Source organism: Crocodylus siamensis, chromosome 2 (genome assembly GCF_052110815.1).
Source record: "Crocodylus siamensis isolate JL-2025a chromosome 2, ASM5211081v1, whole genome shotgun sequence".
Classification (NCBI taxonomy): Eukaryota; Metazoa; Chordata; order Crocodylia; family Crocodylidae; genus Crocodylus; species Crocodylus siamensis.
Genome location: NC_143396.1, coordinates 67,027,798 through 67,048,626, shown reverse-complemented (window position 1 = coordinate 67,048,626; position 20,829 = coordinate 67,027,798). Strand labels below are relative to the sequence as shown.

Here is a 20,829-nt window from a genome sequence, read left to right as displayed (position 1 = left end):
ACATATACCCTAGACATATTAGGGACATTTGAAATCTCAGTTCACAGCTAGATATAAATTTTGCAGTTATCTTCTGCTTTTATCACTAAGATTCTTGACCTAAACATCTCTGAACTTTGGGATAACAGGGGTGCATCGACATGTGCACTTTACTATGTTAACTAATTAGCTCCACAGTAAATCATCACTGTGGGCCGGTATTAGGATACAGTAAAATAATAAACTCTGCCATAGGATAGGACTATTAGGGACAGTACTACCCTACTGTGGAGTTAAATAACTGCAACTAAATGCTCATGTAGATGGGGACCATGGGCAGAAATTATGCCTGGTCAGCCCAGGCAGCAGGGGGCCAGACTGCTGTCTGCCACCTAGCCACATGGCTCTGCATGTTCAGCACTCTTGTGCCTCTGCCAGACCCTGTGCTGCCCAACACAGTTACTCAGAGCCTGGGGCTGACCCCCCACCAAGCCTGTTGGCAGCCTGGGCCTGCCCCGCCCTGACTCAAAGTATTGCTGTCCCATGTGCATGTGTAGACACTGCACCTGGGAGCAGTTAACTCTGATGCAAACTGCTCTGGAGTTTATTGCTTCACCCTAATTACATGTGTAGATGCACCCTCTGAAATCTAAATATTTTAGTTCTAAGTTTTGTAATTTGAGCCCATTGATGATAACTTCCCTCCCTCCCCTTTTGCTGTATTTCTTTATTTTTTTTTGTAGCTATGAGAGTTACAAATAACACTTACGATTATTGTAACTCAGATGAATTAGAGAGACATTCTTTGTTGATATTATACTCTAGATAGTTATTTTCACTGTTCTTTTTGAATAGTCAGTCACAATCCCCCTTTGCATGTTTTTCACAAAATGAGGGAGAGAAAAAAGCTTAAAAGACTGGAAAAACATGATTGTAAAATTGAAAATGTATCTTTTAGTAGGCTGTTTTTAAATGCTCTAGATTTGAAATACTTTGTGTTCCTTTGAAATTGACAGAGATACCCAAACAGACAGCTGGCATGTATTGTTAGATAGAGGATGTGAAATCTTTAGACAGAGGATGTGAAAGTCATGTTATAATTAATTTGTTTACTTCTGGGTACATTTATCACTTTCAATGCTGTGAGAGGTACAGCTTAACTTGAGCTTTTAAAATACCCGCAAATAGCCTTACTCCTTCTGTAGAAGTAACATATCTGGGAAACACTTTTTACACCTGTTGATCAACATTTGAAGTGTTCAGATAACAAATGTATGAAGTTATACTTAGCACCTTACTCTCTATCCAAAAATAAATGCTTCTGGCTCTATACAGCTTGCAACTGTAAAAAGTATTTGTGTGTAGCTGACACCTGTAACCTTAAACTATCAGTATCATAGGCTACACCATTCTTAAATGAGTGGATAAAGGACTTCCCTTCAGGCCTAGATATTTTGTAGAGGAAATGTTTAAGGAACACATGCTGCAGAAAACGAAGCCTTTGGTATGCTGCAGAGAAGGGCAGCCATATCTTCCACTTCAATTTTAAATATATATTTAGTTCCCTCAAACTGGAATTTGGCAGACACTGTAGGACAGAGCTCACATTTCTCCCCTCCCTTCCCTGTCGCCATGTCCTTGGAACTTTGGATTAATCTGAGCTAGAAACCTTTATTTCAAGCCCTTCATTTCTATATTCCCATGTTCTTTTTGTTATAGCACTGTTAAGTCATTGGCCTTGATACCTATGATTAGACAGGCTCACCTTCTGGTCTTGTTAAAGTTGCTTGCAACCTTAAACCTTGTCTTAAAATAGTGTCACATCACAATGTAATGCCATTAAACTTCCCTAGAACCTTTTGCGTTACGTCATGGGCTTCAGTTTTTATCCTGACAGCCTGGTTTTACATACCTATTACTTTTTCCAAATTTAGATTAGGGTGTGTGTGAGCAGATAAGAAGCAGTAGACTCATCCACAAGAGACATTTACTGCAGAGCTGTCTAATTAGCTCCGCAGTAAATGTCCTAGTGTCTACACATTTGGCCCTGTTAGGCTACTGTAAAGTAATAAACACAAGTACTATCCTGCAGCAGAGTTTTTTATTGCACAAAAATGCATATGTAGACACTGACAGGGCTAGCTGGGGCACAAGGGAGCTTGGGGGGGAGGGAGGGCGCTGCCTGCCAGCTAGCCCTGCACTGGAGCACCATCATGCCCCAGCAAGCTCCTCTGCAACACCTTGAGTCAGGTCAGAGCAGCCCTAGGCTTGCAGGCTGACTCCCTTGAGCCCCCTGCCAGCCGAGCCTGCTCCAACCTGGTTCAGCATGCTGTGGTCACAGGAGCATGTTCAAACCTAACACCCAGGAGCAATACACTTCAGTGCAATATGTTGTGGAGTTTATTGCTGCAAATTAATTTGCATGGGTAAATGTACCCAGTGAGTGAGTTGATGATCTCTCAACCTGAATGAGCTTTAGATAAAGTACCCTTGCTGCCATTTTGAACCACAGGGACACTAATACATGAGACTTTTTGGGCACTTTAATTAGAGTAGCTCTTGAAGCCACTCTAATTAAAGTGCCGCACCCCATCCTCAGAGCACATGTTAAAATGCCTTTGCATTCTTAGTCTTCTCTGATTTAAGGAAGATGGAGGCTTTTTGGCTGTAATGATGAGGTTAATTTTGTTTCTCTGCCTCAAGAAACAAACCCATTGGTTTAAAAAGTTAATCTTGCTCCTACACATATATTCCAATGTCCAATATAAAGATCTATCCATTTTTCACCTCTACCAGTATCTCAAGAAACTGTAAGCACACTCCGTTATTCTGCTGAAAATGCCATATTTTTGATATTTTCAACTTACTAGTCCTGCATACCTTCTTTTTTCATTTCATACCAGAAAAGCAAAATAAAAACTTTTGATTGTATGTAGTAAATTTATTTTTACCTTCAGCTATTTCATAGAAGAAATTAACATTAAATAATGATTTTAAAATCTCAGTTATATTGAAAGTTTCTAATAGTGTAGCTGTTGTGTACACTTCTCTTTTCAAAGAAAAATTCAGATTTCTTTTACAGGATGTGATCAATGGAAAAATAAAATAATACAAATAGATTTTCTGATACTTGGAAAGCACAGTTATATTCAGTGTCTGAAAATGAATTAAGCAACCAATGTTATATAATAGGGCACATTATTTTGTACTTTCATATTTGAAAACTGTTAAATGTAGTACATGAGAAACACATTTAGTAAATATTTACATTCTGAAATGGCATCTTGTAAGCTGTTGAAAAACATTAGGTTTTTTGTTTCAGACTGAGAGAAGCATTTTTAAAGTTTTTTTGTATGCACTTAAAATATACGCAATATTTTGTTTTGTTTCAGTGTTCTGATGATTTAACATTATAATATGATTGAATGGGAGAAAAGTGTAGTGGATTCCATGCTTAGGTGTTCATATGGGTTTAGGGCCGTTCATTGCATCTGGCAAAGTAAGCTGCTTCCTGTGAAAGCTCTCTAAACCAGTTAATCTTGAAAATGCCACCTTCTGCACTTCCTTCTTCTTATCTGCTAGGTTTATATGCTTGATGCAACATTTTTTTTTAATAATAAATTCCATTAAATACATTTTTATGGTTGATACTAACTATAAATTCTATGGCCCAAGCAGCAGTGTAACTCGGGGCACCAACCTCAGGCTCTGAAATAGGAGGAGCACCTGCTGAGGCTGTATCCCAGCAGCAAGAGCAGCCCCACAGCATTGCTCTTGCAGTGGTGCATGGACACCCTGCTGCTGCTGCTGCTGCTGTTGAAAGAGCAAAGCAAGAGCTAGGGCGGGCAGAGCACCCTGCTTTTGTGACTGTGGCATCCCCCACTCCTCCACAGGGGTTGCCCAGGATGCAGTCCCTGCTTGTTATACCACTGGGCCCAATTTCTCCAGCTTGTGCATACTTAAGAGTTCATGGACTTTTACACCTACTGTTAGAGGCGCATAGGTCTTTAGATGCATGCGGAGTTATTAACCTAAACATACCTGCATACAAGAGCCTGACTTGGCGTGCATGCCCTGAAAGATATTAATTACTTACATCAGCTATCAGAAAAAGTGCACATGCATTGAGGCATGTACATGTTTGAAAAGTTGTTGAGTATTTTCTTTAGCATTCACCAAGTACTTAATGCAGATTCTTGTACTGATAGGTATGTGTACAGCAGATGTGAACAACAGCTGTTTGGCAGTGTAAATGCAAACTCCTTTTTTTCAGTGGATTGGCCCTTTAAGAGCTTGGCGATCAGGAGTTCAGCTCATATTGGCATCAGGCTCCTAAATTTACTAAAATATTTGTGCAAACATTTGGCTCATGTTGAAACAAATTCTGAACAAAAATAACATCTTGATTATTTTGTATTTATCATACAAGAGCTCCACTGCTCCAAAGTTATTTTAACCCCATACAGTTTGGCATACAAAACTTTATTGGTTTACACCCCATTTGATTACACTGGCAGCTTCAAAAAACAACACTTTTTCAAAATGGTATTGGTGTCTAGGCTACTGCTAGCTGATAGGGATTTCTGCATCATTCTGACCCCTTCCCCCTCAACAAAAGAAAATGTTTAAAAGCTGCTACTTGGATTCAGGCAGTTAAGTTCAGCAAGTTGCACTGCTGCTGTAAGCTGTTCATATCTTTTTGTTTGCATGCATGTATGTGTTAGCATAAGACTAACACTTTGGATAAACAGTAACTGCTTCATATCCCTCTGGTGGCCTCATGCGGGCTCTTGCATGTGTTTCACAGTATAACTGTCCCTCCACAAAGAAGTAGCCCTTTTGTTTCAGGTTGATATTGCAGTCGGAGCACACAAAGCATTCTGGGTGCCGGTACTTATCCCGTGCCTTCACCACGGTACCACTGTTTATAAAAATAATTAAAAGAAAAATAGGTGAATGTTATAAAACATGATTAAAATACTTTTCTCTGTATCTGTACCATTTGAAGAGATATGCTTCAGTTTGTTATAACTCCAACAAAATTGAGAACAAAGAACTTACACAATGCCATTTCCACATCTGTCACATAACGGCACCTTTTGTACGCTTCCTGTACCAGTAGGAATCTTTGTTACTGGTGCTTTCACACTTCTTATACCTGTAGGACGTCCTTCTAAGAAACAAGACATTGCCAATTATTTACAATGTAATATAGATGCACCTGGCTATGATTCAGTGCTTTGCTGTAATATGTCTACTTCTCTATTGATTTATAAGCTTTCACTTCCATCAAATAAAGTTGAAGTTTCTGTAAACAAAAATCTTGCTTTCCTTTTGTGTTACCATAATTTTAAGGGTCAAATTGTGTCTCGCTGAAATTACTTCCATATTGCCATTAACTTCATTGGAATAGGATTGTGCCTTGATTGGTGTTCTCTATTAAGGTCTTAAAAAGATTACTTCATGTCTATAGAATTAACTTGAAAATGGATTCTAAAAGATTGATACCACACTATGAATAGAAAATTAATCATCACAAAATGGATGCAGAAGTGCATTATGATATATACATCCATTTTTCACGTCACTGTTTAGTATTAGCATTTTAGGTTAATTTCTTTATATTTACTATAAATAAAACAGACAGAATTTCACAACTTCTCATCTGCTTAGTTTTTGACAGCTCACCAATTATAATAATTGTGATGCAGTATAATTAGAGGGAAATGAAGGTGCAATCTGTATTGTCCTCTCAAACCAATTTTAGCATGGTTTTTCTTTTCATTTAGAATGGGGGGGGGGACTTAATTTTAGAGAGTTTTAAATCCTTCCTCCTCCTTTTTCTGGTTTAGAAAGAAATTATCATACATTTAATCTTTCACTGGTATTTTTATCCTATCCCCAAACTTTTCTCATGTAAGGTTTTCATTAAATCAAACAATTTTTGCACATTAGCAGTCTTAACTATCTGACAAAGTAATCTGAAAAATGATTGACATGTAAGTCTGAAGTCTATTTTGTTGTTTTCATAGCATGTTAAAGATTTAAAAAAGGGCCAATCAGTAAAGGGCTGGAATATTATCTAACATCTTCATCAAAATGTGAAGTTGGATTTGTAAATCAGATTCTTATAGAAGCTTATAACCTGAACTCTTTTCAGATTCCCCTCTTTTCACTGATACACCAAAAATCCTGCCAAAAGACAGATGTAAATTGTTTCTAACCAGAATCTTCGGAGACTAAGTCCTGGAGCACCTTAAAGGAGCCAGACTGACGAGGTTGGCTGTGCCCCTCTTGATTGTCATGCAGCATCCTGTACACATCAGACTGAGGCACTGAGGTGGGTACTGGTTCACTGAAACATGAACAAGAGATGAGGGATAAAAGCAGTTAGCCAGTGTAACTTTTAATACAGTCAAGCTGCTAGACACAGAATATAGTTCAATATATAAATTTAATATAAATAACAAATGAAAGAATACTGAATAGTTGGACTATGTGAAGCCTCAGTCCCTTAGATTCGGCACAGATTTGGCCCAATTTGGTGGCTGAATCTCTGAATCCAAATCAAATCAGGAGACCCTTTAATCTCTCCAAATTAAATCAGAACCCTCTGAATCGATTCAGAGATTTGGATATAGACACAGCTTTACATGTTTTTTCTATATATCTCAAGGTACCAGGTGGCTTGTAAATGCTTGGCAGCAGACCTGGAAGTGGACCAGAAGCACTTCCTGTCCACTTCTGGGTCTGCTGGGGAGCGCGCTAGGGGACACCACTGCATCCCCTGGCTCTGCAACTGGTACCTCCTGGGTCTAGGGGGCATCCAGGATCCCCCCATGGCTGATCGCTGAGCTGGGGGGCTCAGGGGAGGTCCCCGTGAGCTCAGCAGTGGACCGGAAGTACTTCTGGTCCACTTCAGGGTTCACCACCAAGCACATGGAGGGCCTCCCCCCCACACTCCTGTGGGATGCCCTATCTGCCTCACCATGGCTGCATTCATGAGCTCTGCCTGGTACCTTGATGTATGTGGAAAAAACATTTAAAGCTGCATCTATAGCTGAATCGCTGACTCTCTGAATCAGCATCGAATCTTCAGATTTGGATTCAGCCGAATCGAATCAGGGACAATGATCAGAATCAAGGAATCAAATCACTGTCCCCAGATAGGGCTGAATCCAAATCCAAATCTAATATGGCCTGCTTTGCATACCCCTAATGAACAGAGCCTTTGCCCCAGATAGGCTTTTTTATACAGTGGTGAAATTCTGATGCCTATTTTATTTTCAATAAGGTTTTGTAGCTGAAGGTGGAGTACTTCATTTAGTTTTGTGCCTCACACTGAGATTTGGACTATTTGGAGGGAGAGAGTAGAAAAGAGGATGATAAGAGGTTTAAAAAAGCATGAGTTATTGATAAAAGATTGAAGGAATTGAGTTTATTTAATATAGAAAAGAGAAGACGGAGGGAAGACACATAGCCATCTTTTAATTTGCGAGAGTTTGTAATAAAGAGATTAGTTATCAATTGCTGTCCATGCCTATGGGGGGGGGAAGGATAAGAAGAAATCAGCTTAATTTGCAACAAAAATGATTTGGGTTGGATATTAGGAAAAGTTTTCTAATTATAAGTTCAGTAAAACACTGGAACAGGCCACCTAAGGTTCTGGTAAACCTTATAAGAGGTTGTTTAGACCAGGTTAGACAAATATCTTTTGTGGGTAGTCTAGGTATATTTGATCCAGCCTCCAGCTAGGGATTGGACTATACGATCTCTTGAGATCCCTTCCAGCAGCCCTACATTCCTATTACTTTGTGTGATGCCTTTTAATAGACAACACGTCTATCGACTGTGTCTTTGATTTATATTTCCTTCCTTTACTGACAGATTCAACTTTTCAATTGCATTTATTTAGCAGAAAAATACCTCCATGGAGGGGTAACTTGGATTCCATTTAAGTGCTAAGTATGGTTGTTATCCATAATATTCATTATTCACTATTCTTCCTAATGATGCCGCAGACATCATTAGCAAAATTAACAGCTACATTTAAACTGCAAATATATTACTGCTGATGCTGGAGAGAGAGACCCTAACCTGATTTTCAGTTCATAGAATCATGGAGGTCATCTAGTCCTGATCAAAGCAGAACCTTCCCCAACTAGATCATCCCAGCCAAGGCTTTTTCTACCCAGGTCTTAAAAACCACCAACGATGGAGATTCCACAACTTCACTGGGTAGCCTGTTCCAGTGCTTTACTGCCTTCCTAGTGAGAGAGTTTTTCCTAATTTCTAACTTAAACTTCCCATGCTGCAACTTGAGACAATTGTTCCTTGTTCTGATATCTGCCACAACTGAGAACAGCCTAGCTCCATTCTCTTTAGAACCACCCTTCAGGTAGTTGAAGGCTGTTATTTAATCCCCCCTCTCAGTTTTCTCTTTTCCAGACTAAAGCCCAATTCCCTCAGCCTCTCCTCAGAAGTCATGTGCTCCAGCCCTCTAACCATTTTCATTGCCCTCTGCTGGACTTTCTTCAATTGTTCACATCCTTTCTGTAGTGGGGGGTCCAAAACTGGACACAGTACTCCAGATACAACTGCTCTGGTGACAAATGGAATAATGAATCACTTTCCTTGATGTGCTGGGAATGCTCCTACTAATGCAGCCCAACATGCTGTTAGTCTTCTGAATATGAGCCAACAAAGGCACAGTGTTGGCTCATATTCAGCCTATTTCCCACTGTAACTCCTAGACCCTTTTCTACAGAGCTGCTGCTTAGCCAGTCAGTACCCAGCTTGTAGCGGTGCATGGAATTGTTCTGTTCTAAGTGCAGGATTTTGTACTTGTCCTTTTTGAACTTCATGAGATTTCTTTTGGCCCAATCCTCCAATTTATCTAGGCTGCTTTGAATCCTAGACCTACCCCCCAGTTTATCTACTACTCCCTCAGCATGGTGTCACCCAAAATTACTGAGGGTTCACCCATTCTATCTTACAGATCACCGATGAAGATATCGAACAAAACCAGCTCCAGAACTGTCCCTGGGGCACTCCATTTGATACTGGACACCAGGTAGATATCAAGCCATTGATTATGACCCTCTGAGCCTGACAATCCACCCAGTTTTATATCCAACTTACAATTTATGCATCCAACCTGTATTTCCTTAGCTAACCTGTACTTCCTTATACAGGTTAAGTTTAGGGAACTAGCAGTCTGACGAGTTATCTCTTGATTTATAAATAAAAAAAATAAGATGTACAAATATAGTAAGGGAATAAATATGGGCACTCTATGTTTTTATTTTTACAGTTAAGCATTGGAAATGGGCCATTACCTAACTTTATTCTCATAACAGCTGCACCTCTCTGAGTTGGCAATCAAGTCACCTTCTGCTCTTGGATCTACTTTACAAAATAACAATTCTCAAGGTAAATAGTTTTGAGAATGGTATTTAAAAGGAAGATATCACTCTCACTTTTAGGAAGGGTCAACAGAAACCTAAACTCCTTTGTCTTTCTGCAGAGCACCTGCTGGTCAGTCTTTCCAAGAGTGTTTGATCATTCACTAATTAATATAGTGATTGTTAGATTAAGGGTCATTCTGTTTAATTTAATGTATATTAACAGGGAAAATAATGAAATAAATATTCTATTGTGACAAGAATTTAAGTGCCATGCTTTGTTGAATGGAAAGTCTATTTTAAAAAAGTAATTAAGTTTACTTTTTTTTGCATTGGCTATCACATAATAAACACACAATATGAAACCCTGACCACTTAAAGGCAATGGTAAAATTTTCATTGACTTCAGTGGGCCAGGATTTTACCCACAATGTTTCACATTAGTTATCTTAAACTAAGTGGTATTACTGACTAAATGTGCAGGAAAGATAAAATATGGAAATCCTGGGTGCATTGTTAGAAACTATGTTCAAAATAAATATCTTTAATCTTTTGATGGACAAGGGAATTAAATAGGAGCATAGATATATAATTGAATGAACTATATTATGGCATTTATGCACAGGTAAATGTTTAGTTTAAATCCCTTATTATGAGCTTTTTCTTACTTTAATCAAAACTTATGGTAAAATTCCCATTGATTCTAAGGGTATTAGACTCAGTCTAATATTTGTTCATCTGTTTGGGGTTTCTCTGAGAGCAAAGTTTGGAAATCGAACGGAAATAGGCTCCCTGACTGGGCAAAAAAGTTTGTACTGTACTGGTATGTTAGATGGCATAAATAGTTGCAATCAACCAGATTTCTCTGAGCCATTTTTAAAAGAATACTATGATCCCTAACCATACAACTTTTAACTCTGGGTAATTAAGGCATATGCATTGCTTTTAATGCAACTTCAAAGAAGAAAGGCTGCACGTAGTAGGAAGAGTTTTCTTTTAAATAAGATAAACTATATCACTGCCAATAATGGCTTTTAACTCTTCATGTGGTTTTTCTTATTTTTAAGCAAATCATAGTTAATGGCTGCTGTAGAATTACACAAAATACTTATTAGACACAAGATTTTAAGACAGTGTTTCCAAGTTCATGCCAAAGGAGCCACCACCAACTGAAACATTTCACAGCTGTATGCAGGGTCAATTCCCAAACTTGAGGAAACTTAATCATCTGTTAAATTTGATAACCATGGACTTAATTCATGATTCCAGATGCAAAAAAAGGAAGTTGTTGTTGTTGTTCTAATGCTGTTGAGGGTGACTAACCAGGCAATAAAGCAACACTGTCACTCCACCATGGTTTTGTAGGTAGAATTTTGTTTCCATCGTGAACTTGGCTTAAGTACTTTTGGATAAGTATGATTTTTTTATAGTTAGACAGGCCTGATTCAGCAAGGTGTTGAGTGTCCTGAATACCTATTGATGTTATTGTCTGAAAACTGAAATTTAAATATTTATCATAATTCAATTGCAATGCCATACATATTGTTAAAAACTGTTAGTAAAATGGAATAAAAAGTAGTTAAATTGTGACAGTGCAAATAAAGGAGGAAGACATGGAAATGATAAATTATTAATGAGGGAGCTACTGTACCTTGAAAAAAAGTTTTACACTCAAAATATTACAGGTATGGCCTGAATTTGCTTTTGGAGCCCACTTTTTAATTCTTTGCCAGTTTAGGCAGCCTACTCCTAGTTGTTCAAGGATTTCAGTATGGATTTAACTGTCATGGATAAAAGTAATAACTTACTGTTCTCTAGACATGGAGGAGCACTGTAGAAGTATTGCACTTAACCTCAAAACCAGAGGAAGAGTACTTATGATCATTATAGAGATTCTCTAATAGACTTAGAAAGAAAGCAATATCTACAAGACCTCCCTGGCATGCAGAATTCTAGTAGAATATAGATATTAAGAGGCAGTGTAGGACAGTCTTAGACAAGAAAGATAGATAATGTAGGTCTTAGGCTTGCAAATACTTTTGTGACTGCTTAACTTAAACAATTAAGTTGTCCATTTGAACTCAGTGTGACATCTGTTGTACTTAAAATTAGGATAGCTTTTTCAGAATCAGGGCCCAGATGGGGTAGATTAAGAAAATAGGTAAAGTCTTAATTTTTTATTTAGCAACAAGAAACACATTTGTTTTCAGTTACTCTGTCCGTAAAACTTTCCTCTTGTAAATTCTGAAAGACTTTTAAAATCTGGGCTAGAAAAAAAAGATCTTTCATTGAATGGTATTTTGATAGAAACTGTAAAAACATAGTTATTATTTAGATACAATGTTAACAATTGAGTATAAAAATTAGACATTCCTTGAATATAAAATTGTTTTTGCCTGTGCTCATGGTTTTGTAAATGTACTCAGTGAACAGAAGGCCTTTAGTTACCTCATTAATTGAGTTTCCCCCAGAGCTGTAGAAACCTGGCCCTGTAGTGTTTCCATAATATTGTCATCTGAGTACAGCTGCAGAGGTGTATTAAACTGAGCATGTACAATCTTGACACCAGGAAGCTCCATTTCCAAGGGAATGTTAGGGGCCATCTTAGATGCAGCTTTCAGCTCAGTTGGGCAAATAGTACTAACAGTACTAACAGAAGAGGGAGTGCTACGTCCACTGCCACCATCAATACCGCAAGGAGTATTGCATCCACTGTGTTAATAGCCAGTGTCAGAAAGGAGTGCGACACGAGCCAGAATACCCGAAACAAAGACAAAAATAAAGGAGTGCAGTGATGTTAACAAGACTGAGAAGTTGGAGAAATATATCAAACAGAGAAAAGCAAAAGTATGTTTATTTTAGTTAAAAGCAGTTCCATCTTTTTAAAAAAGGTCAAGCTCAATGAAAAAGACATTCTATATATTTTCCCCTTTCACAGGCAGTAAATATAACTGGGAAGCTGAAGAAATTTGGCAAGTAATATTACTGTGTAATTCTCACAGGAACTATCTGGTCTTTACAAGTGGGAAACTGAAGCAGAGGGAGTTGCCCAAGATCATTCAGAAGCAGAGTACAATTGGAACCACAAAATCCTCATTCCAGGCTTGTGTCCTAGCACTCTGTTTCCCTCTCTTCAATGAGGTTTTCTAGATCTTATGGGAGATTGTTTATAACATTTTAAAGTTATTAGTACATTTATTTTATACATTTGCTTTATTTTGTTGAAAATTCCAAACATCAAGTAAAGTAACCAGACATACTTTTGCCATTCTAAATTCTAACATTTTCAGCAGAGTGTAATATGGTCCTTCACAAAAGCAATATAGATTTTTGGTCACGTTCACTTTTGAAGTTGAGCTTGGCTTTGACTTCACCTAAAACCTGCAAGTGGGCTACAGCTTCAATTTTACCGTAGCTGCTGTAAAGTCATAGCTCACCAATCTGGCAAAAACTTTAGAAAAACTTTTGTAAAGTAACTTAGTAAGTATCATATCCAAAAGCTTTCCAGTTCTCCCAAGTTCACCGTATTTACAACTCTCCCCACAGGATATATAGCTCTTTCCAGCCCTAATTTGCTTCAGAGTCTTTTTTCACAAGGGAGAATTTTCTCCAGTTGTGATGGAACAATGCATAATCAAGGTCTTCCATGGTCATCTGAGAACATTTACTTCTGGAAGTGTTCACAGACATGGTTATCAAGCTCAAGGGAAAGTATGTAATACCACCTGCTGCTTCTCTTTTACATGCTAATATAGTGACTGTTCTTTCCTGGCTGAGACTAAGTAAAGACATTCAGAAAGCCTGAGGCAGATTCTCACTACTTTTGTGGCTTTTTCTAAGCACCCTAGATTAGTTTGGGAGAGAACAGAACTCATGTTCACCCTTCAGTGGAGTTGGGGTGAAGGCCTGCACTGGCTGAGGAAAATGCCAAGCAGCCAGCCACCCTTGATTCGCTAGTGCAGCCCCAGCCCTGCCCCTCGTCCAGCTGTCAGCTGTCAGCAGTGGCTGGGCAGGGTGGAGGGAGATGGGGAATGGAGCCCACCACCATGGAAGCCCTCCCCCCAACTAGCTTGCTAGCTTTTAAGTCTGGGGAGGGGCTCCACTCTACATCCCCACCCTCGGTTTCTGGTGTGGTGGACAGCTGTGAAGGTCCGAGCTTCTGCTTTTGCCTGTAGCTGTCAGGTGGTCAGGCTGTGGGGAGTGGAGAAATGGAGCCATTCACTGTGTGGACCCTGCCTAGCCCCTCCCCAGACATTAGCCAGCAAGCTGGGTAGGGGAAGAGCATGCAGACAAGCACCAGCTGAGTCTAGCCCACCCACCCTGACAGGGGTGGGGAAGCCGAAAAGCATCCTGGGATGCCAGAGGACTGTGACCTAACTTAAGCCAGGAGGCAATCTGGGACAGAATTTTGATAGACTGGTCTAACCTAAACTGATTAAATCTGATACTACTTCTATCCAGGTCTGTCATAGACTGAGTTCCACCAATTTTAAACTGCTCTATGTGCACTGAGCTTCTGTTTTGTTGCACATTTAGACTGATTTCCAATCAGTTATACCACTCTATGTGTAATTTTGTACCTAACCAGAATGATCCTAAATATACCAGAGAGAATTTTACATTGCACATATGAAGTTATAAAACAATTCCTGCATAACAGCTACTTTCCTGTGGAGATGAAAAGTTCTCTATCTGATTCTTATGTAGATTTTGTGCAGGACCATATACTTAAAATTTCAAGACAGAAACACATTTCTTACCATAAAAGTGAAATCAAACAAAAAGAGAGGCATGTTCCAAAGCAAGCATGCAACCCCAAATCATCAACCAGCATAAGCCAGGCAAAATACTCAGATGAGGGTTCAGTCACAGACACACAGGCCCATATTCAGAGAAACAGTGACCATGCTTTAGAGGACTCTGATCCTGCAGCAGAACAAGATTTCGAGCTTATAATAGTCTTATCATCAAAGGTGGAATGCGTTGAGAAGAGGCCAAATGTAGCATAGCCATTGCAAGGAAAAGAAACACAAAATTAGCATAAAGATTCCATACTTCTGCAAGTTATTTTTGTCAGTGGGAAGTTGAAAGTTGTACCTAAACTTGAATCTATTAGGGTATGAACAAAAGTTCGTGGGACTTGGTTCTGGTTTAGGCAGCTTAGTTTAAGCCACCTAAACCTGAGTTGGGTTCTGCATGTGCAGACATTCTTCACTTGGCTGGAGAGTTGTAGGCAGCTGGAGTAGGTTGGGGGAGGAAGAGCTTGGCAAGACCAGTGGGTTGGGGAGGGGTTTTCTAGGTTGGGTTAACCTTTCATTAACTTTAATCAGGTGCACTATTTTTAGGGCAATCTAAGCCCTACAAATGTTTGCATACTTGGCCATTTATATCATGCTAATTTTGGTTAGGGTGATCTAAATGTAATGCTTGTATGTGCCCTTATGCCCAAAAAAGATGTTTACAATTGAGATGGTGGTTTTACTCCATTTGAAAAAGAATACGTATGCAGCCCAAAGAGTAAAGAACTAACTAGCAAATAAATGCTACTATCACTGCTTTGCAACTCTAGCATCATTCAAGTGAGGTTCATAATAAATAGTTGAAACTTGAAGTATACTGAATTTTACATTGCCAAAATACTTTACAAACATTAACCAAATCATGTTATCAAATTAATTTTTGTGGCTTATTTCACATCTGCTATGCTATAAAATGGCCATTTTTCTAAAATATTCACTGAATATGACAAACGTCCCCACAAAGCATCGCATGATTTACATATGGTGTCTCAAAAGACATAATGTAAAGTAGTCTTAAGTATCCAAAACTAAATAGTATGCAAATGCTACCACAAGCAGAAAGGTAAATATAGTCAGTACCAGTTCTGCATGATACATCACAGACTTGGCAACCATTAGGCTGGCTTTTGCCTCTAGATATGTAAACAACAGTTTTTTATAGCATGATTGTTATTGGATTATTTTAGTTCACAAAGAGTCCACAATCACCATTTTCTATGAAGGAATTTCAGTACAATCAGAAACTCTGTACCGATCAACCCCTGGAAGCAAATTCTAATATTTTCCTTGGAAATGTGGTTAGTGATATAAATATTTCTCATTAGATTTCACTAAAAACTGTAACAGCTGGAAAGATTGAAAACCATTAGGACCAAATGAAATAAAGAAGTAACCCAAAATCCACATTTTCCATGCTTAAATAGTGGTGTTTCATTTTCATCATGGAAAAATATGGATTTTGGATTACATTTTAATCCAAAAATTGGGGATTTTTTAAATTTAATCAGAGAAAGCAGGATCGTTGCTAACAAGCAAGTGAACAGACATTCTCTTCTGATTCCAGAAATGCAGCCACATGGTTGCAGCAGCTCAGGCCAGAAGCAGGGTGCTAGAGCAGACCTCTCTGCTTGGCTGCAGCAGACAGGTTGGGCCAAGGCTAACCTGACATCATGCAAAGTTGGAAAGGGAGTTGTGGAGAAGGTGCGCTTTGCTATTCTGGGGGATTGTGAGTTAACTTGAATCTAGAGGGTATCTGGAACAGAAGTTTAATAAACTGATTTAACCTAAATCAGTTAAGTCTGATACTATAGTTTCATAGGGACCTGAGCAGATCATCTAGTCTGACCCCCTGCCATGGCAGGAAAGATTACTGGGGTCAAACGACCCCAGCAAGGTGTTCCCCAGGGTAGGGGCCAGAACCACTTCTCTTGGAAGTTGGTTCCAGACCCTAGCCGCCCTGACTGTGAAGTAGCGCCTCCTGATATCTAGCCTAAATCTACTCTCTGCCAGCTTGTGACCGTTATTCCTGGTCACTCCTGGCAGTGCTCAGGGGAACAGGGACTTCCCCAGTACCTGCTGATCCCCCCTGACTAGTTTGTAACAGGCCACTAGATCCCCCCTCAGCCTTCTCTTGTGGAGGCTGAACAGGTTCAGGTCCCTGAGCCTCTCCTCATAGGGCCTGCCCTGCTGCCCCCTCATCATGCAAGTGGCCCTCCTCTGGGCCCTCTCCATGTTGTCCACATCCCTCTTGAAGTGTGGCGCCCAGAACTGGATGCAGTACTCCAACTGTAGCCTCACCAGTGCTGCAAAGAGGGGGAGCATCACCTCCTTGGACCTGCTTAAGATGCATCTGTGGATGCATGACAAGGTACGGTTGGCCTTCCTGACTGCATCCCCACACTGCTGGCCCATGTTCATCTTGGAATAATGAACGTAATTCATTATGTTGGAAAATAACATAATTCTAATTGTAATTCAAGTATTACACGTCTAATTCTGAGAGAGACAGGGAGAGAAAAAAAAAGAGTGCTAATTTGCCCAAGCTCTCTTCTTTGCAACTCATTAATACTCAGAGTTTTCTTTTATTGTGGACTTCTGGAGCAGTCAGCCTGCTGCAGCGTGACTATGAGGGTCTTTGCCACATAGGTGGATTAGAAGTTCATCAATTTCAGGGGAAGGGAAACCTCCCCTTGCCCTTCCCCTGAAAGATGAGTATGGGGGGGGTTGCTCCCCATACAAACTGGGCTGGATTCAGCTCTTAAGTAGCAAGTTTACAAGTTATACACATGCACAAATTCCTGGTTCCATAAACCAGTAAAAACTGAGAGTTTGAGCTCAATTGTAAACATAAGCCACAGCCATTTCAGTCGTAGTGACTTCAGTTAAGTTATTCCAAATTCACACCAGTGTAAATTAAATTAGAATGCAGACTCACTCTTTTTGGTAATGGAATTTTGAATGATGAGCCTGAGCTTTGCAAAACATGCATTTTATTGTTCAAGCTTGAACGGAAACTATATAGCATAAAGTAATTCCAAATGCATTAACATTGCTCATGAATAAACGTGAGCAATAATGAATTCAGAACAATAAACAACAATGCATTAACATTGCTCATGTACTAATAGGATCTGTAAGTGTTCATTAAAAAATGCTCATGCATCTGCATCCACCACAACATACAGTTAGATCTTATAACCTGCTTAGGCCTGAGACTACGAAAGGTTTGGGACGAATATTATGCTTGTGCTCAAAGTATCCCATATCCTGTAAAGAAAAAAGGATCAAAATAAATTTCCTTCAGGTTATGAATATTTATTTGCTGGATAAATTAGTTAACAGTAAGTTTACAAATTGTTATGAATCAATTGCATTTATGTTATAAAGTAGTATATTAAAAACACGCTTTCTGTTATAGTGAGAAACACAGATGAGTAGAGGGCAGTGTCACAGGGAAAGATGATGTGTAATATTGCAGTCAAACCCAGAGACTGGAAACTTCTAACCTATCTTTAGTATTGCTACTATGTAGTTGAATACTCAGTCCTGAATGTCAGAAAGTAAGAAATTGCTTCATTTATCAACATTTCTGAAGAATGATAGAACTTTTGAGTGTCAGGAAGAAAAATAAAACAGCAAGAGCTGGACTTTTGATTTGAAAACAAAGCAGATTGTGATATAGCCACCAGAGAACAGATAATATGAGGAATTACCAGTACTTACTTTTGAGTTGAGTTAGGAATTAAACCTCTCAGTTGTCCTTGAAGTGCATCTTGTATATTGCCAGATGAATACAGCCCAATTGGAGAATTATAGGAGGAACTCACTACCTGTCTTTTGTCATCAATATTTGCTGCTGCAACAAAAGGCTGGGCCCTTCTGTTATAAGCTGTACCAATAGGCTTGAATTCCTGTACATAATAGGCAGACAAAATACACAAAGCTACAATGCACACTGAAGCAAATAACAAGCAAAACTGACAACACTGCTATTATTAAGCTCTGCATCTTTCTCCTTTGGGACTGCTTGACTCAGTAAACACAGAGGTTAGGCAGGCATTGTATGCTTTTCCATGAAAATCCCATGACTTGAGAAAGCCATGTGAATTCAGATACTATTGGTCTGCCACATGCCAAACCAAATTAGTGGTGTGTATGCAATATATGTGCAAAACGTCAGTAACTTCTGAAATGGTATAAAGGTAAAAATATTTTGGGTATATTCAGCTTAATTGCTTCACTTAATTGTTAGTTGGTCCCTGTCTTCTTTTGTGTGTCTTATTAACACAGCAGTAGGAGAGAGAAACACAATTTAAAAAATGGCAAAATAGGACTGTGAACTCAAAAAGCCTAGAGAGGAAATGATAGAGAAGTCTTAGCTTAAAACTGACTAAAATCAATTTAGCTAAATTGATGTTAAATAGAGAATGTCCTTCTGAAGTGATTTTGTATTTCAAAACTAATATGTAAGTCAAGAATTGGTGCGAATTATGTGGCAGAATTGAAATATTTTAGCATCATAGTAAAAAAATTCGATGGGCTAGTTAGGAAATGGGGTTTTTTTAGAATACTGTTTGTTGGTTTTATTTCTGAAATAATGATGATTTTTATTGTACCAGATCATTCTCTCCTGCAGCCCACAGGTACCCTTCCTGATATTCTCAGTTAAGGCCAGAGGGAAGGATAAAATCTGTAGGACCTGTTTCTAAACCTAAAGATTTATGGAAAATCTGTGGAGTACTGCTGCAGGCCTGTGCAATTGCATTGTCTTGGGAGAGCCTCTCAGACTCGAGGTCCTTTGACTACCCAGGGAGATGGATAGGTTCTGTAGGAAAGCAATGAGGTTTTCTGCTGCATTTTCTTTAGCTAATTCCTGGTGAACTATATAGGTTAGAGTCCCCCTGCCTGCAGGGAATTAGGACAAGATGGATTTCCTGTTGGGGGCATGACAAAACAGAAAAACTTAGGCCATTACTACCTTATTTTGAAAACAAATGACTTACTCCACAGAGCAGATAACTCTCTCAAAGCAAGGATATTTTGTCTTTTGCTTCTTAGGAGAAGCAGTAAGACCTCTAAGAAGGTAACAAGGATAAAATCCTCAAAACAAGTAAAACCGTTTCCACCTGTGAAGTCCTTGCAGGTTCGATCCTGGTTGAACTACATGATCCCTTGAGGTCCCTTCCAGCCTTACTTCTGCATGATTTCTATGATAATATATCACTCTCAGGTACATGGCTTAGCGGGAATCTAAATTCTAATATTGCTAAATCAGATTATTCTTCTTTTTAAGTTGTAGAGGCCTACAGTTTAAGAGCCAAAGATCCTAATTTTATTCCTAGTTTCTTCTTGTACAGGTACTAAACTTCACGTGCTATAATTATGGCACATTACTGAATGTGTAGACACACTCTCTGTCACGTAAATTTAGTTTACTATGAGCAAACAAAAATAACCTTGAAAACTGTCATTTCATCCAGTTTTTAATTTTGGTTGATAAATGAACATTGAACAGGATGTGACATCATAACGGCATGTTCACAGTATAACAATTATCCCATGTATTTGCCATGCTATAATTAGACTGAATTCTCTTTGAAAATCACTAACTACAGAAAATATCAATGACAAAACATACAGCAGCAAAATAGTCCAGCTCTTGTGTTTATTAGAATCAAATAAAAGTGTGAAGGGTGCTTCATTATTCCAGAAGTTGAACATGAGCCAAAGGCAGTTCATATTCCAAACAGAAATAAGGAGAAATTATACTATTTGATTTATTTTCATTGATTTGCTAACAGGTGACCTCTTCAGCATAGCGCTAAGTCACTTCCAAGGCTATCTCATTGTCAGAAACAGAGTGAATGTGTCTCATCCAAGCAGTTTTTAAACCTCTGTGAAGAACCCCACGCTCATAACACAATGTTGGGAAATGATGGAAATTCATATTAAAGCCAGGGTTGTGAGGGAGATGGGACTGGGAATTACATTTTAGCAAAATTATCATGCTTCAAAATTTAATTGTAATTAGTAATATATTGTGATCCCATATTTTATAATACTAATTATTAAATTTATTTTCTGGCATTATTTAGATTACTAACCTTAGTTGTATATATTCTAATTAAATCTGTAGGGAAGGTATAATATTCTCTTCACTCCAAAGAGCAAGTCACACTGAACATCATATTTCAAATGACAGAAAATCCAAAGATTAAAGCAAAAGTATATATTTTAAAGAACTCATGATGAGAGATACAAATATAAATTTTATTGAGGTGAATAAGGAAAAAAAAAAGGTTCCCCCGGCTGTTTTACATTGGTAGTATAACAAAAAGGTGCAAACCAAAGGAGGTGTTTATAAAATAATATAACATGCATTTGCCGTTTACATAGATCTATTATCTCATTTTGTTTAAATTAGTTGACATCTTTTTTTGATATAAGATCATGTGTGGCTGTGTTCCTAATCTTGCATATAGGCTATTATTTCCCAATATTGATTCATTATACCATATGCTACTTCAATGAAATGAAAGTAGCTAGCTTGTTCATGTCAGAATCTACTGAGATGGCTCTAAGACAATATTTCCTGTTGGAACAAATTTAGCAGTGTTGCTGCCCTAGGTTCCATCGCTGAATTTCTT

General features: G+C 38.6%; 1 protein-coding gene across 8 annotated transcripts in view; it reads right to left on the bottom strand.

Moving 5' to 3' along the window:
* Window positions 1-2,899: 2,899 nt before the first annotated feature.
* The window catches only part of PDLIM3 (PDZ and LIM domain 3), a 31,004-nt gene continuing 13,074 nt past the window's right edge, over window positions 2,900-20,829 (bottom strand). For 2 of the 8 annotated variants that reach the window (XM_090036074.1, XM_090036076.1), the window contains 5 exons: window positions 17,382-17,449; window positions 11,832-12,095; window positions 6,204-6,334; window positions 5,041-5,149; window positions 2,900-4,900 (listed from right to left, as the gene is read on the bottom strand). In XM_090036074.1, the coding sequence (XP_089892200.1) occupies window positions 4,711-4,900; window positions 5,041-5,149; window positions 6,204-6,334; window positions 11,832-12,095; window positions 17,382-17,449 (762 nt within the window). In that variant the 3' untranslated portion in view covers window positions 2,900-4,710. Of the gene's footprint in view, window positions 4,901-5,040; window positions 5,153-6,203; window positions 6,335-11,831; window positions 12,096-17,381; window positions 17,450-17,905; window positions 18,094-20,829 lie in introns of all 8 variants that reach the window. The other 6 variants (XM_090036073.1, XM_090036075.1, XM_090036077.1 and 3 more) reach the window with 4 other exon arrangements.